Genomic DNA, 15,780 nt, shown 5'->3' with positions numbered 1-15,780 from the left:
CTCTCTCTCTCTCTCTCTCTCTCTCTCTCTCTCTCTCTCTCTCTCTCTCTCTCTCTCATTCTGTCTCTCCTCAGGCCTCGATGCCATCCAGTGCTCACTGCCCATAGAGGACCGGAGGATGGCCCTGCGCGAGCTGTCAGAAGCCAGTTTTAGCGAGTGTAAGTTCAGCCTGTCCCTCACAGACCTATTCATCATCATCTTCTCGGGCGTGGCCGTGTCCATCGCTGCCATCATCTCCAGCTTCTTCCTGGCCACTGTGGTGCAGTGTTTCCAGAGGTGCGCCCCTAACAAGGACACGGAGGATGAGGATGACGACGAGGATGACTGAGCCACCTCTTCCTGCCCTTTGCTTTCCCACACCCAAGCTAGTGGTACCTCTCCAAGGGAGACCGAGATGCTGAAGACAGAAGCATCGCATCACTCCAGGCAGTGAAAGGGCGGGTGCTTGCCTAGACACACCTGCTGGGACAGCCGATCCCAGAGCATAGAATCAGCAGAGTAGAGATGCAGGAAGGATGGAGAGATTTATTCCTGAGCAGAGCCCACCTCCCAGGCTGGGGCATTCATGTGTGTGAAGATAATCAAGTCAGGCTTCGTGGCTTACAGCTTTACAACTTCCCCAAGCTGAAGTGAGAGCTTACAGCTTCTGACCTCAGAGGCGTTTGGACCATTCTTATTACGAGCTGCACTCTGGACCATGAATCATCTTCCTCCTAAAAGACAGCGGAGCTCTCGGTGGAGATTCAAGCTCAGCTCATTCTCCACGGGAGCAGGAATTCTTTTCCTCTATAAAAGGACCCGGCAGCTTTGGGAGGTTAGACCAAGAATAAACAAACGTATACGCAATAGACAATGTCTGTGTCTCCCCTCCATTGCTGCGTTGACACCAATACCCAGCGTGATGACGCAAGATGACTTGAGCCAGCAACACTGAGCTGGGCTACGAGGTAGAGGTTCACAAGAAGTGGCTGGGGGTGTTTTCGGGATCCACTCCTTCAGGGTGTTTTGAAGAGGGCCCTTGGATATGACTGGGTCATGAGGATGGATTCATACTGAGTGCAGTTAGTGTCCTTATAACACAGACTCTGAAGACCTCCCTGCCCCTTCTTCCAGGTGAGGACCCGGTGAGAGGACAGCCATCTGTGAACCAGGAAGTGGTCTCTCACAGGAACTCAACCCTATTGGCACCCTGGCCTCCAACCTCTAGCCTCCAGAACTGTGAGAAATAAATGTTAGTTATTTATAGACCCTCGTGCCTGTGGTTTTTTTTTTTTTTTATAACAACAGCTCAAGGAGACTAAGACGCCAGATTTAGATGAAATGTTAGCAAGAAATAAAAGCTTGAAGTCTGTCAAAGGGTGTTTGTTGTCTGTTGGTAAATAGGTTGGGAAAATGTGTGTTGGCATCGCCTGGACTCCAATCCTTATCCTAAGAGGTAACACCCTGCAGAGGACAGACACTCACTGTGTCAAGTTGTGATGGCCACTTTGAGGTTTCCTTCTTTCTTCTGTAGTACTGTCAGGGTGTTTGTTCTCTCTCCAGAGTCCCACCTTAGCTAATAGCTGAGTCATTTTCTGTGTTGGTATGGTCTTAGACCTGTCCGCTGAAGAAATTTTGGGGAACTCTCCCAGAAACCAGGAGGTCAATAAGCAGGTTGCCTTGGACCAGCAAAGTGTTCCTTAAACAAAATAAAACACCACCAACAAAAATAGATGTGAGGCCACATGCCTCTAATCCCAGCACTCAAGAGGCAGAAACAGGCAAAACTCCAAGTCTAAGGAAGTAGATAGGGCTCCGTGCACCCCAAAGGGAGTGTTCCTGGCCAGCCAGGGGGCACGCACTACATAGTGAAAGCCTGTCTTTAAAAAAAGGTTGGCATGTTAACACATGCCTCTCAGCCTAGCCAGCACTCAGGAGGTGGTGGCAGGAGGATTACCTCAAGTTTGAGGCTAAACTGGGCTACGTAGTGCAAGTGAGACCCTGTCTCAAAAGCAAAACAAATGAACAAAAACCTACCACGGGGACTTGGCCTCTGAACAACCTCCATCGGTGGCATCAGTGGCCTCGGGGTGTGCATGACATTTCCTTGGAAGATGGGCTGTGACAGACAGTGTTTTCTGGGGTGAGGGAGACAGCACTTTGCTTCAGAGACAGAAGCAACCACGTCATGAGTCCACGCGGGCTGATGCAAAATGACTTGTGCTGGCAACACTGAGTGTGGCTGCGGCCGAGACCTGGACCAGAGAAGCTCGCGAGAAATGGCCAGGATATTTTAAGGAACCACTAATTCATCATTTATGATGTCCATCTTAGGAGCCAGATGTGGTAGTATAATCCCAGCATTTGGGAGGCAGAGGCAAGGAGGGTCAGGAGTTTACAGCTAGTCTGGGCTTCATGAGATCCTGTCTCAAAAAGACAAAAAGTCGGGGGCTGGAGAGATGGCTTGGCAGTTGAGATCATTTGTTTCTCCCTCAGAGGACCCTGGTTTGGTTCCCAGAACCTACATGACACCTCACAATCACCTGTAATTCTAGTCCTAGGAGATCCAATGCCCCCTTTTGGCCTCCAGGGGCTCCTACATGCACACAGTTCACGTTAGCTCACCACGTACAAAACAAAGAAAGAAAGAAAGAAAGAAAGAAAGAAAGAAAGAAAGAGAGAGAGAGAGGGAGGGAGGGAGGGAGGGAGGGAGGGAGGGAGGGAGAGAGGGAGGAAGGAAGGAAGAAAGAGAAACATCCCTTTGCTTCCACGATCATCCTGAGTGCTGAGTGCCAGGCTCTGGTTTGTACTGGACCACATGTGCACATCACATTAGAAAGGAAACACAACTATCACTGGAAAGCAGTAGCAAACTCCAAGAAGGGAATACATGAAGTCCCAGGACAGACAGTAACTCACAGGAGGCATCCCAGAGTGGCTAGAGGTTGTATGCATGGGGATCTCCGGAGAAACACGGTGTACAAGAGACCCTGTATCAAGAGATGAAGTGCTCCCATAATGGGTGACAAGAAGTACCACGTACTTCTGTAGCTGGCAGGCTGGAGACAGGAGAATTGATGTGGCAACTCAAGGCCGGGGCAGTAGAAGGCCCGGTTCAGCAGTCAGAGTGGATTTCTCTTCTGCTGCTGCTTTTGTGAATTACTCAGGCCCCGAATGGATTGGGTGATGCATCCTGCTACTCAAACACTCCATTCAAGTGTTGATTTGGGTCAGGAACAGCTGCAAGAGATACACTTAGTCCTAAGTCTTTAGGACTAAGCAAATATCTGTCTTGTAGCCCAGTCAGCTGTACACACGAAGCTAACCACCACCTCCTAGAATGCTTCTGATTGGCTGGCTTCCAGCGGAATCCTGTCTTCCCTATTCTGTTACTATAGCCTCCCTTCCCCCTTCCTTTCCTTCTAGTCTCAGGAACCTTGGTGAGACTCTCAGTCACCCCTCTGCTTTCCAGCTCCATGGTCTCAGGCAGAGGGATGACTTCTCACAGTGGCTGGGTAGGTGCATTAAGTAGGTACATAAATCATCTATCTGGTTTCCCAGGCAACCTTGGTGGGCTCTGACCCTCGAAGCAGGTAGGCTTCTGCTGAGTAGACCATAGAGGCAAAGTGAAGTTGATCGCTGCATGCCATTAGGCGTTGCTTGAATTCTTGTTTGTACATCACAGACATGGGTGAGCCCTTTAACTGGGGAGAGCAAACAGGAAGGGGCTTTGCTGCATTCAGGAATAATATCGTAACAGTCTTCACTTTGGTGTCTAGGGCACATCCTGCTGGTCCTTAAACTGCAGTGCTTCCCTGAGGGAAGATTCCCTCCCCTAGGCGATAAGGAAACAACAGCTACCAACGAAAAAACTGAGGAGGGAAGTACAATTCCTCCAAAGTTCACCCGGGTCAGTCAAAGAGTTCACTAGACTTCTTTACAGAGTAATGGGTGGGTGCTTACTGGTGGGAGCATAGGTGACCACAGAGCAGCCACGCTGGAAAGTCTGCACCCAGCAGGGATGATGGCTTCCCCGTGGCTGCGTAGACAGAGTTCTGGCCTCATCCTTCCCCAGCTGTAGCCTCTAGGACCTCTCCCAAGACCTTGAGGCCCCGTGCAATAAAAGCAGAATTGGAGCAGCATATAACCTGTTGGGAGGGTGGCCGTACACTCAGGTGAGGATCCCATGACCCTCTCCCTGTCTGCTCCTTCTGTGAGAACAAGTCAACAGTCAGCTAAGCCCAACCGTGATTTTCTTTTGCAAGAACTCCTGATGTGGGGACTGGAGAGATGGCTTGGCAGTTAGGAGCACTGACTGCTCTTCCAGAGGACCTGGGTTCAATTCCCAGCACCCACATGGCAGCTCACAACTGTCTGTAAATCTAGTTCCAGGGGATCTGACCCCTTTACACCATTGCACATAAAATAAAGTTAAATAAATCATAAAAAAATCTTAAAATAACAAGAACTCCTGAAGATGGCAGCAGTTTGGCTCAGATGACAGCTCTGTACAACAGGGGTCTCAGACTTGCCCAGCCTCCTTCCATCTCTCTATAGTCACTCACATCCTTCGGCCCTCCACTGTCGTTCCTTTTGGAAACTAAAGCTCCCAGATTCCTCCTGGATTATGGACACCTGTGCGCGCGCACAGGTGCAGGACATTTCTCCCAGATACCCTTGCGCTTCTCGTTAAAAAGCGAGCTTCCACGAGGTCTCGCTCTCTTGCCCTTTACCCTTGTGTGTCTTGCACACCTGTCCCTTATCGTGCCCCCCCATTAAAGCGCACCCACGTGGGAGCCGCGTGTCTGTGTCTTCTCCTTTCGTGCGTGTTTTGTCTGTCCTGTGTTTGTCTCCACACATACCCGCTTTAAAAGAATAATATCCACCTCCTCAGGTTCCTTGCATAAGCCCAGCTTGTTCCAGCAGTAGATGGGAGGTTTCTACCTGAGTCCCCTCTGTCTGCTCTTTCCCTAGGTCACTGTTCCCTCTTAGCATCCGGGTCTCACCTCAATATTGCCATATCAGAGAGGCCTCTCCTGCCCTACTCAGCCCAGAAAGGTATCTTGACTTCAAAATTTGGGTCTAAGGATATGTTACTTTGGAAAAGAGGTCCTGCTTTTGTTTCCAAAGAGGATGAGAACCTGTGGATTCCTTTCAGACTAATGTGGTTTGATGGAACAAGACCAGCCCTAGAGGTCTCCATGAATTCTACAAATGCTTTGCCCCATAAACAGCAGGAAGTAGTTTGGAGAGAACTACACCCAGATTCCCAAATATTGTTTATAAATGTTTGTTTACATTTAAAGGCGGATAGGGCTGGCGAGATGGCTCAGCGGTTAAGAGCATTGCCTGCTCTTCCAAAGGTCCTGAGTTTAATTCCGGGCAACTACATGGTGGCTCACAACCATCTGTAATGAGATCTGGTGCCCTCTTCTGGCCTGCAGGCATATATGCAGACAGAATATTGTATACTTAATAAATAAATAAATATTAAAAAAATAAACATTTAAAGGCGGATATGCTAAGATATGGATACTTTGATTTGGTATGGGTCTTGGTTTATTGATACGAATTTAAGATCAATTTTGTTATATATATAGTTCTGCTCTTGAATAAAGTATTATGTCTGTGCAGCTCATTTAAAAATGTAATGTATAATTAAGAGATACAAGTTAATAGCTAGTCATCTATAATAGTCAATCTTGTAGTCATTTTAGATTTTCTAGATATACAGAGATATATTTCAGTTAGATAGATAATCTTCAAATCTTTCAAAGACCTACAGAATATGGCTTTTCAAAATGTTTTAAGAACTTAGGATTTTTCATGACAATGAGGCACATCTGCTCCTTGCAGTCAAGAGGATGATGGGCATCAAAGAGGCTCCTTATGGAGTTTGTTAGCCATTTGGGCAAGAAACTGTTCTTGCCTGGACTGCTTCATGTTAATGCTGTATGAACTGGACATTGCCCTTAGGCCATGACCTTATGCTGATACACAGAAATAATAAAAATTGGTTAGTTTAGGATATAAGAGCTAGCTAGACAATATGCTTAAGCTATTGGTCAACCAGTATTGCAAATAATATAGTTTCTCTGTGATTATTTCGGGTCTGAACAGCCAGGAACGAACAAATAGCCTACTCCAACAGGTGGGTGAATGGAGAGGTGTTCCATGCGGACGGATGAGTAGGTGGAAGGATAGACAAATGGGTGGGGTTCACATGACTGGGTGAACAGATGTGCAGGTACATGGCCAGGTGGATGGACGCGTAAAAGGATGGGTGAATCCATGGGTGAGTACAGGTCCATCCAGGTGGATGGATGGGTAGATGGGAGGGCTCTGGGGGGTTGTGTGGGTGGGTGGGAAACTGGTGGGCTGCATAGGAATGGTGACTAGTTAGCTGAGTGAATGGACAGGAGGGGAGATAGTAGACAGGAAGATGGGGGTAAGGTGGGTGGGTTAAGGGGGGTGAGTGGGAGATACGTGGCTGAACAGATAGATGACTTACGGCGTTCCTTTCCTTTTCAAGGATTTGAAAGCTACCCAGACGCTGCCAGGAATATAGCCAAGAAGACCAGCACACATTAAAGGAAAAGCCCTCTTCGCCTTGCAGAAGACAAGGGACACAGCTCTGAGCGCGGCACTACCGTGAGGTTAGGAACTATACGAGTGCCCCGTCCTGAGAATCTGCCCATCTCTATTGTGGCTCGGACTGCTGACTATGGATGTGCCTCAGACTTCGCTAGGGACAACAAGGTCCTGGGTCACACGGCTAGGACACATCAGGCCAGCCCCGTCTGCCTGGCACAAACAGTCTTGGCACCGTGACTGTGTGCTGAGTGATTTTCGTTCATGACCATCTGACCCCTAATTACTTCTGCTAATTACTTGGACAGATTTTCTTCACAAAAAGAGCTTAAAATCCAGGGAAGTAGGAAGGGATGTCCTTCATCTGTCCTCGTCCACCACCTGCTCCCGAAGGAGACTGTGGGTTCAGGTTATTCGGTTTCCCAGGGATTTATTCTCTCATTGACTCTGCCAAGACCAAGGTCCACCTGTCATTTTGATGGGTCCCCTTAAGAGTTAATTCCTTAGCTAATCCCATGTCTTCTAAAGTGACTGATTGCTCACGGAGGGGAGGGGGGACAGGGACAAGGCTCCTTGTTATCTGTCCAACATGGCACTAACCCCTAGGTCCTTGTGCTCTCCTCTCTGTTCATCATCCAAAGAAAGGCCAGTACGGAGCAGCCCTGCCCAGGGACAGCGCAGCAGGGAATAAAACCTTCACGGGGAGGGGGGCAGGGGCAGGCCTGCAATCCCAGCTTGTGGGACAATGAAGAGCTACAGAGTGAGGTTCTGTCTTGAAAACAACAATATACATATAAAAGGGTCTGTCAAGATGGCTCAGCAGGTAAAGACAGTTGCCGATAAAATTGACAACCTGAGTTCAATCCCTAGAACCCGCCCAGTGAGAGAATTGACTCCTGAAATTTGTCCTCTAATTTCCACATGAGTGGGGACACACACACACACACACACACACACACACACACACACTAGTCAGCCTGAGCTGCTATTCAACCAGTGTTAGCAGTTCAAAACCATCCTGGACAAGACTGGGAAGATGGCTCAGCAGTTAAGAACACTTGTTGCTCTTGCAGAAGACCTGGGTTCAACTCCCACCATTCATATGGCTGCCCAGCCACCTGTAACCCCATTTTCAGGGGAACTGATGTCCTCTTCTGGCTTTAAGGCACCAGTGGTGGCATATGCTTTTAGTGCTAGCAATGACTCAGGGGGCAGAGGCCAGTAGGTCACTGTGAGTTTGAGGCTAGCCTGATCTACATAGCAAATTCCAGGTCAGCCAGGGCTTTATAAAGAGATCCTGTCGGGGGCTGGAGAGACGGCTCGGCAATTAAGAGTACTGTCTGTTCTTTCAGAGGACCCAGGTTCAACTCCCAGCACCCACATGGCAGCTCGCAATGGTCTCTGACTCCGGTTCCAGAGGCACCCTCACACAGACATCCAGGCAAAACACCAATGCACATAAAATAAAAATAAAGTTTAATATAAAAAAATTAAAAAAATAAAGAAACTGGGAGGTGGTGATGCATGTCTTTAATCCCAGCACTCGGGAGGCAGAGGCAGGCGGATCTCTGTGAGTTGGAGGCCAGCCTGGTCTACAAGAGCTAGTTCCAGGACAGGCTCCAAAGTTACAATGAAACCCTGTTTCAAACACACACACACACACACACACACACACACAATAAAAAGAGACCCTGTCTCAAAAACAACAGCATCAACAAAACAACACAACCACAACCAAGTCATCCTGGACAAGAGTGAAATCCTAACATAGAAATAAATAAATACATAAAAATAAAATCAGAATATTATCTTTATCTTAATGAACTTCAACTTTTGCTTCTTAATAAATAGGCATCAGCCAGGTAACTGCGAGGCCACAGAAGTGAGAAAAGTAACTAGTACAAGTCAGAAGTTATGCTAAGTCTGGCTGCCTCCTTATACAGACATTGGGAGGACTCCTTAGTCCTGAGTGTTCTGCAGATCCTTCCAGGAGCCCTTCCCAGGCGCTGGCTCCAGCTCTGGGCTCCCTGTGCTAATTTTTCTCATTATCCTGAATGGTTATCTGGTTTTCCTCTGTTGGAAAACTACTATTGGGTGAATGAAGAGATATATGGGTAAGTGGATGGGTAGGTGGGTGGGTAGGTGGATGGATGGATAGATGGGAGGATGGATGGATAGATGGGAGGATGGATGGGTGGGTGGATGGATGGATAGATGGGAGGATGGATGGGTGGGTGGATGGATGGATAGATGGGAGGATGGATGGATAGATGGATGGATGGATGGATGGGTTAGGTGGATGGTGGGTGGATGGGAGGATGGATGGGTGGATGGTTGGGTGGATGGATGGGTAAATAAAGTTCCTCCAAGGCCTCTGCAATCCCACAGTGCTCGCTGGGAACCTGTCTCTCAACGGATACTTGCAGGGTAATTGTAGAGAGTCAGTCACCAAGAGTAATTTATTTGTTCCTTGGGAGAGTCTGGTGTGGAGGACTTGCAGATGGGCCCATTTCCCCCCTCAGAGATACCCTGGAACTGTACCTCATGCCTCAGGAGTGTGTCATTTGTACCCAGGCTGTATCCAGGCGAGGGCACAGAGGACTGACAGAGTGGTACTGCCCTGTCTAATGGAACACAGGGCATGGATGGATGAAGGAGTGAATGGATGCTGTGGTTTGCCTGTGCTGGTCCTCTGGGCTTAGCATCCTCTCCTACAACCTACACCGTGACAACAGCAAAGGCTCTTAGACTGTCACAGTGAGTAGGCGCCTTAGCTCTCCTCTCACTGTGCAACTCAGGTCAAGTCACTTACCCTCCTCAGACTTTGTTTTTCTCTTCTATAACATGGGGATAAGTCCAGCACTAACCACACTGGACTGTTATGACGATTCAATGGGACCACAAATGGCAGGGTATGAGGCAGGCTTTCTGAGATTTCATTATAATTTCAGATGGAGAGGACTGGAGAAATGGCTCAGTGGTTAAGAGCACTAGCTGCTCTTCCAGAGGTCCAGAGTTCAGTTCCCAGCATCCACATGGCTCACAGACACACGTAAGGAGATCTGGAGCCCTCCTCTGGCCTGTAGGCAGACGTGCAGGCAGATCATTGCATACATAATAAATACATCTTTAAAAAATGATTTCAGATGGAGGACTGTGGAAGATACCTGGGACCTGCGAGTCCTGGCCTTCCTTCCACTCTGCAGAGGGTGCTCAACATCCTTCAGGCAAATCCCACCTGCTAACCCCTTGTGGTCTCCTTTTCTCCCCAACTGTCCTTTGAATTCCACTGGGATTCTTTCGCTAATTCCCTCTGTACCCTTAGAGGAGAGAGGGCCGTGCCCCTCCCCAAGGCTGACACAAGCTCCTCCCTCCCTCCGACTGGTTCGGAAATAGAAAGCTGCTGGGTCTTTTGGGTTTTGTTTGTTTTGAGACAGGGTTTTATGGAGCCCAGGCTAGGTGACCTCGAACGCTTGTTCCTCTTGTTCACACACCCCGTCTCCTGGGATGACAGGCATGTGTCACCACTCCCGACTCCAGAGCTATTGAACTGAAAACCCATAAAGGATCATATGTTTGGTCATTTAGTCAGAGTTGCCTGGGGGTGGACTTGAAGAAAAGCAGGGGTTCACCTGCCCCCCTACTCCCCAGATGCACTAGAGGACATTGGAACCCCCAGTGCTACCCATCCTTTTCTTGTTTCTTTCCTTTCTCCTTCTTAACCTCTGCCCTCTCACTCTCAAAGCCTGGATGGGGATTTCAGTGGAGAAGGAGACTTAGCAATTCTGTTCAGCGGCAGGTGCACCACATCCCCGTCCTGTTGTCATGACAATAAGGATGATGTGGGGAATCTACCCTTGCTGGACCCCTGTTTCCTTACAACTTGATCTGAACACAGAAGTGACAGTCAGTGCTCACTGTGGCACAAAGACAGAAGCCCTGGCCACAGAGCCACTTTAGCGCCTGCTCAGATGAAGGTGATTGGGCTCTGCCTCCTGGAGCTGGCCACCTGCCAAGAAACCAGACCATCCAGTGTGACTCTTTCACCCTCTGCTGCAGATGAAACCCACATCCTGAGTGAGGGGAACAGTGGTCAGGCGTTCCGAGGTCACCGGTGTGGAAGGGCTTCTGAGGAAATAAGACCGGGTGGAGACCTAGTCACAGGGGACTTGGAGGTGGCCACGGCACAACAGAGAGGAGCCCCTCCACGTCCCCACCCACCCCAGGACCTTTGCTTGTCTCTCCATCCACCCAGAGCCAAACTCAAGGCAGCTAGCTGCTATTTCCAGAATCAGTTGCTACTCCAGCCTGAGCAGTAAGTGACTTTCAATCCAGACGCCCCCTCTGTCTGGCCTGGAGGCAACTCAATGTCCCCTGCAACGTGCAGCTGGGATTTATCCCTGACATTCCTCCCAGTCGGCTAGGAGGCTGCAGCTTCAATAGACCTGGAGCACATTGGGATGAAACAGAATTCATTCAGGAGACAGAAGCTACTCAGAGAGGCAAGAGCTGTTGATAGCAGAAAAGAATGGCTGAGCTGCTGAAGGAGTTAGAACAGCATCGGAGTGCTGGGGGGAGGGGAGCTGCCTGAATAATGAACTTACTTATCGCTCTGACCAGACAGTCTCGAGGCAGTCAAGGGCACGTGGACATCCTGGAGAATTCAGTTTGAGGTTCCCAGAACAAAAAAACCAAACTTTTAGATCATGCTCCTTGATGAAGCCACAGTGTAGATTTCAGCTTCCAAGGGCATCCGAAGAAAGCCAAAGAAAGTTAAGGAGTGAGAGGGCTGGAGAAATGGCTCAGAGGTTAAAGGGTATATTGCTCTCTCAGAGGATCCAAGTTCAGTTCCTAGCACCCATGACAGGCGGCTGAGAGCTGCCTGTAACTCCAGTTCCAGTACTGACATCTTCCTCTGACCTCTGTGGGCATCAGGACTCACAAAAACACATATAATAATAATAATAATTAATAATAATAATAAAGTTAAGGCGAGAGAGGGCGAGAGAGCGAGAGCGCCCACATGTGGCTGTATAGAGCACTGAATTCTGAGGGGTTTGACCTTGGAAATGGTTTTTTGTTTGTTTGTTTTTCAGAATTAGCTTTTACTTTCTGTTTCCCCCCCCCACAGGCCCAGCAAGTGAGACCACGCTATTCTGCCTGCCATGACTGTCTTGGGCTCTCAGGCTTGTTAAAATCATGTCAAACAAAAACCTAAGATAGAATCACGTCAAACAAAAACCTAAGATAGAAACATGTCAAACAAAAACCTAAGACAGTGAGATAGCTCAGCTGGCAGAATGCTTGCTTAACACGCAGGAGGCCCTGGGTTCCATCCCCAGCAGTGCAGAAAACCTGGCGAGGTCAGCAGGGAAGATTTGCTTAGTAGGTAAAGGTTGGAGCCACAAAGCCTGATGACCTGAGATTGATCCCTGAGACCTACAAGGTGGAAGGAGACTCCAGAATAACTGGGAAAGTGGTCCTCTGTTTTCACACCTACTGTGTGTGTGTGTGTGTGTGTGTGTGCATGCACACACATACAATATAGTAATAAAATGATAACAACAACAAAAATAATAAAAGCAAGCAAGGAAGCAAGCAAACAAAAACCCACCCTGTTTGCCTGGAGGTGGTGGCACACATCATTGATCCCAGTTCTCAGAAGGCTGAGGCCAGTGAATTGAAGCCAGCCTTATTTTCATAGAGAGCTCTGAGCCAGTAAGCCCCTGTCACAACTAACCAAACAAACAAACAAACAGACAAATGAACAGCCTGCCCTCAAACCTGGCCTATGCCTATAGCCCCACCACTGGGAAGAAGAAGATGGGCAAATGAGGATGGAACTCAAGGTCACCCTTGGCTGCTAGAGTCTCCCTGTGCCACATCAAAGGATTCAGAGCCGTTAGGGTGGATAGATGCGCAGATTATGCCGCCTGCTTCTCCGGGGTGAATGATAATGCATGCTTCCTTTGCTGACAGAAGGAATGCAGGGAAAAAACAAGGCTTCAAGTTTTGAAGATTTGTTTTAATTGGACTGGACAGGTGGCTCTTTGGTTAAGAGCACTGGCTGCTCTTCTAGAGGTCCTGGGTCCACATGGCAGCTCACGACTGTCCGTGACTCCAGTTGTAGGGGATCCAGTGTTCTCTTAAGCCCTCCGTGGACACATGGGTACATACATACATGTAGGAAAAATGCCCACACACATAAAATTAAAATAATTAAGATTTACTTTTTTAGCCAGGTGGTGGCGGCGGCGCACATCTTTAATCCCAGCACTCAGGAGGCAGAGATGGGTGGATCTCTGTGAGTTTTGAGGCCAGCCTGGTCTGCAGAGTGAGTTCCAGGACAGGCTCTAAAGCTACAGAGAAACCCTGTCTTGAAACCCCTGCCTCCCAAAAAAATCTTTTTCCATGTACATGTGTATGTCTATGGGAGTGTGTGCCATACGTATATGCATGGGTGCCCATGGAGACTGCTGCCAATCCCCCGTCTTTGTAATTAGTCTCCCTCTTACCCTCATGCCTCCTCCTTTCTTCCTTCATTCCCCCCTTTTTTCCACAGAATAAAAACCCAACTAATTTTATTTTATATTTTGTGGAACTGGGGACAGAGTCCAGGAGCTTGCAACTGCTCTTATCCCTAACCCTAAAGTCTCTTTGTTTAGTCTTTCTTTCTTTTCCTTCCTTTTTTCCCTCCTTCTTTTCTTTCTTTTTCCTTCTTTCTGGGCAGTGAGATGCTGAGAACTATTCAGGATAACAAAGTGGGCGAGAACCACTGCACCAGGGCAGCATCTATGTTCTCTCTCCAGACGAAAGACAGATTTGAATTTTCAACCAGGTTGAGCTTTCTTTCTCCGGCCACATCAAAGTAGGTCATGAATCAGCTCCCACAGATTTCCCTGTCAGAAAGGGAGCTGGCGCCCAGCCCAGCCCTTGATGGGAAGTTAATAGATTATTTCTCACCCAGAAGCCTTTGTGCTGTGTGGACATGCAGGGGACGGGGAGTCAGATCACAATGTTAAGTGGCAGGGGGAAAATACCCTGTTTTGACAGCAATTTAACTTTCAGACAAACTCGCGGGTGTCCTCCCATGAATATGTATATGTTTAAAGAACGGTGGAATGAAAAGCGATTACTGCCCAGGGCACAGCTTTCTTTATGTGGCTCTTTCTGGTGGTGGTGGTGGTGTGTGTGTGTGTGGGGGGGGCGGGGGGATGGAAGCTGGGGCCTTGTGCACACTAGGCAAGTGTTCTACAGCTGAGCTACAGTCTCAGCCTTAAAGGTCATCTTTAGTGTTTCGGTCTTTAAGTTAGTTGATTTTATTTATGTATATGTGTGTGTGCCTGCTTCTCTGTGATCTACATGTGATCACTTCAGAAGACATAAGATGGTGGCGGATCCCCTGGGACTGGAGTTGCAAGAGATTGTAAGCTACCCAACATAGGTGCTGGGAATTGAACCCAGTCTTCTGCAAGAGGAGCAAGTGCTCTTTGGTTCTGGGCCATCTCTCCAGGCAGTCCCTAGTTGTTTTTTTCTTCTTCCCCAATATCTCAGAAAGGGCTCAAACCTAGTGTGTTTGACTCCTGATCTTCCGGTTTCTACCTCCCCATCCTGGGATGAAAGACATACACTGGAGTTTCTTCCGGGGACTGAACCCCGGACTTAACACTGCATACTAGGCAATCACTCTGCCAGTCGGGCTGCGGGCCCAGCGCAAATGCCAGCCCCACAGCGGTACTTCAGAGCTTTGTTCCTGAGACAGGTACCCAGGCCCTACATCTGGAGTCTCCTAGTCTCTTAGCACTTCCGTCTTTGCCCTGAAGGTCTGGCATTCTGGTTATGCTGCAGGACCCACAGAACCTTCCCCGCGTTTTGATGAATTCACTGGACTGCCATGGTCTCATGGAAATCCTCATTGTGCGCATCCGGCTAGCGTGGCTGCTGAGGAGCAACTCACAGCCTCACGGGCGCTGGACAAGAGCTCTACCACCGAGCCGCGGGCCTCCGTCTCAATTTTTCTCACAGCTAGGGAAGAGGAGCAGCCCCAGCAGGCAGAGGACTACCTGTCCAAGCCGTGGCGCTGCCCTGATTCCTATTCAGGAACACAACAGCGCTGATGTGGCCTGCTGTGAAACAGATTTTGATAGCAGGGTTCATGCTCCAAAGATTGCTGTGGGTCTGGCGGAAGCTGGCTGTGTTCTGCCGGAGCTTCTTATGATTGGGCTCTTTCCAGGGCCCTCATCTTCCAGGACTAGAACGCTCTTACAGAGTTCAGTTTCCAGAATCCACTTAGCTGCTCACAGCCACCTATAACTCCTGATCCCAGGGATCTGGTGCCCTCATCTGGCTGCAGTAGGCACTGCATGACCATGGTGCACTTACATGCCCGTCAGCAAAACACTCATACATAATAATATAAAAATACATTTTAAAAATTACCTTTTAGCTGGGCGGTGGTGAAGCATGCTTTAAATCCCAGTGCTTGGGAGGCAGAGGCAGGTGGGTCTCTGTGAGTTCGAGGCCAGTCTGCTCTACAGAGCAAGTTCCTGGACAGGCACCAAAACTACTGTCTCAAAAGACCAAAGGAAAAAAAAATTACCTTTTAAATTATTTTTTGTTTATTATGTATTTGTGGTCATGTAGATGGAACCAAGGGATTCAGGGACACATTGAATGCACTTGGCAATTCATATCTTTCTTACTCCTAAAAAATGGCAGCATGCATATTTATTTATTTATTTATTTATTTATTTATTTATTTATTTTTAAACTTCATTTTTGAATCACTGGAGTTTCACATCATGCACCCTAATTCTAATTCTGTTCACCTCCTGGCCCCCCAGATCTCCCCTCATCCTTGTTGCATCCCCCCCATGGAAGGAAACAAAAAAGCAAGCAAGCAAACAAACAAAAGCAACAACAGCAACAAAATCCTAATAAATCAAAATAGAACAAAAACCACACAAGAAAAATCTCTGCTTCTCCTCTCCTGACTCTCCATCACCTCTTCATCTATCCTGATGGCACTGGGGGCTCCGGTGTGCCATATAGTGTACCCCTTTGTCCTATAATGCTTTCCCCCAGGCTAGGTTCATTCTCGCCTGTTGTGAGGGGTGAGGGCCCTCTCTCCTGAGTGCAGGGGGCAGCTCTCTTGCTATAGTGGCCAGCAAGAGGCAAGGCCAGCTTTCCCAGGGCAGGAAAGGGTGGGAA

The 15,780-nt window shown here is 48.5% G+C and overlaps 1 protein-coding gene across 2 annotated transcripts in view; it reads left to right on the top strand.

Moving 5' to 3' along the window:
- The window catches only part of Lrrc38 (leucine rich repeat containing 38), a 24,410-nt gene extending 17,352 nt beyond the window's left edge, over nt 1-7,058 (top strand). Inside the window, exon 2 of one of the 2 annotated variants that reach the window (XM_050120381.1) lies at nt 6,512-7,058. In XM_050120381.1, the coding sequence (XP_049976338.1) occupies nt 6,512-6,570 (59 nt within the window). In that variant the 3' untranslated portion in view covers nt 6,571-7,058. Of the gene's footprint in view, nt 1-74; nt 1,278-6,511 lie in introns of those variants that run through there. The other variant, XM_050120380.1, reaches the window with a different exon arrangement.
- The last annotated feature ends 8,722 nt before the right edge of the window (nt 7,059-15,780 follow it).

This window comes from Alexandromys fortis, unplaced genomic scaffold, assembly GCF_014885135.2.
Source record: "Alexandromys fortis isolate MF-2015 unplaced genomic scaffold, M_Fortis_MF-2015_v1.1 scaffold_174, whole genome shotgun sequence".
NCBI lineage: Eukaryota > Metazoa > Chordata > Mammalia > Rodentia > Cricetidae > Alexandromys > Alexandromys fortis.
This window is presented reverse-complemented; position numbering and strand designations above follow the sequence as displayed.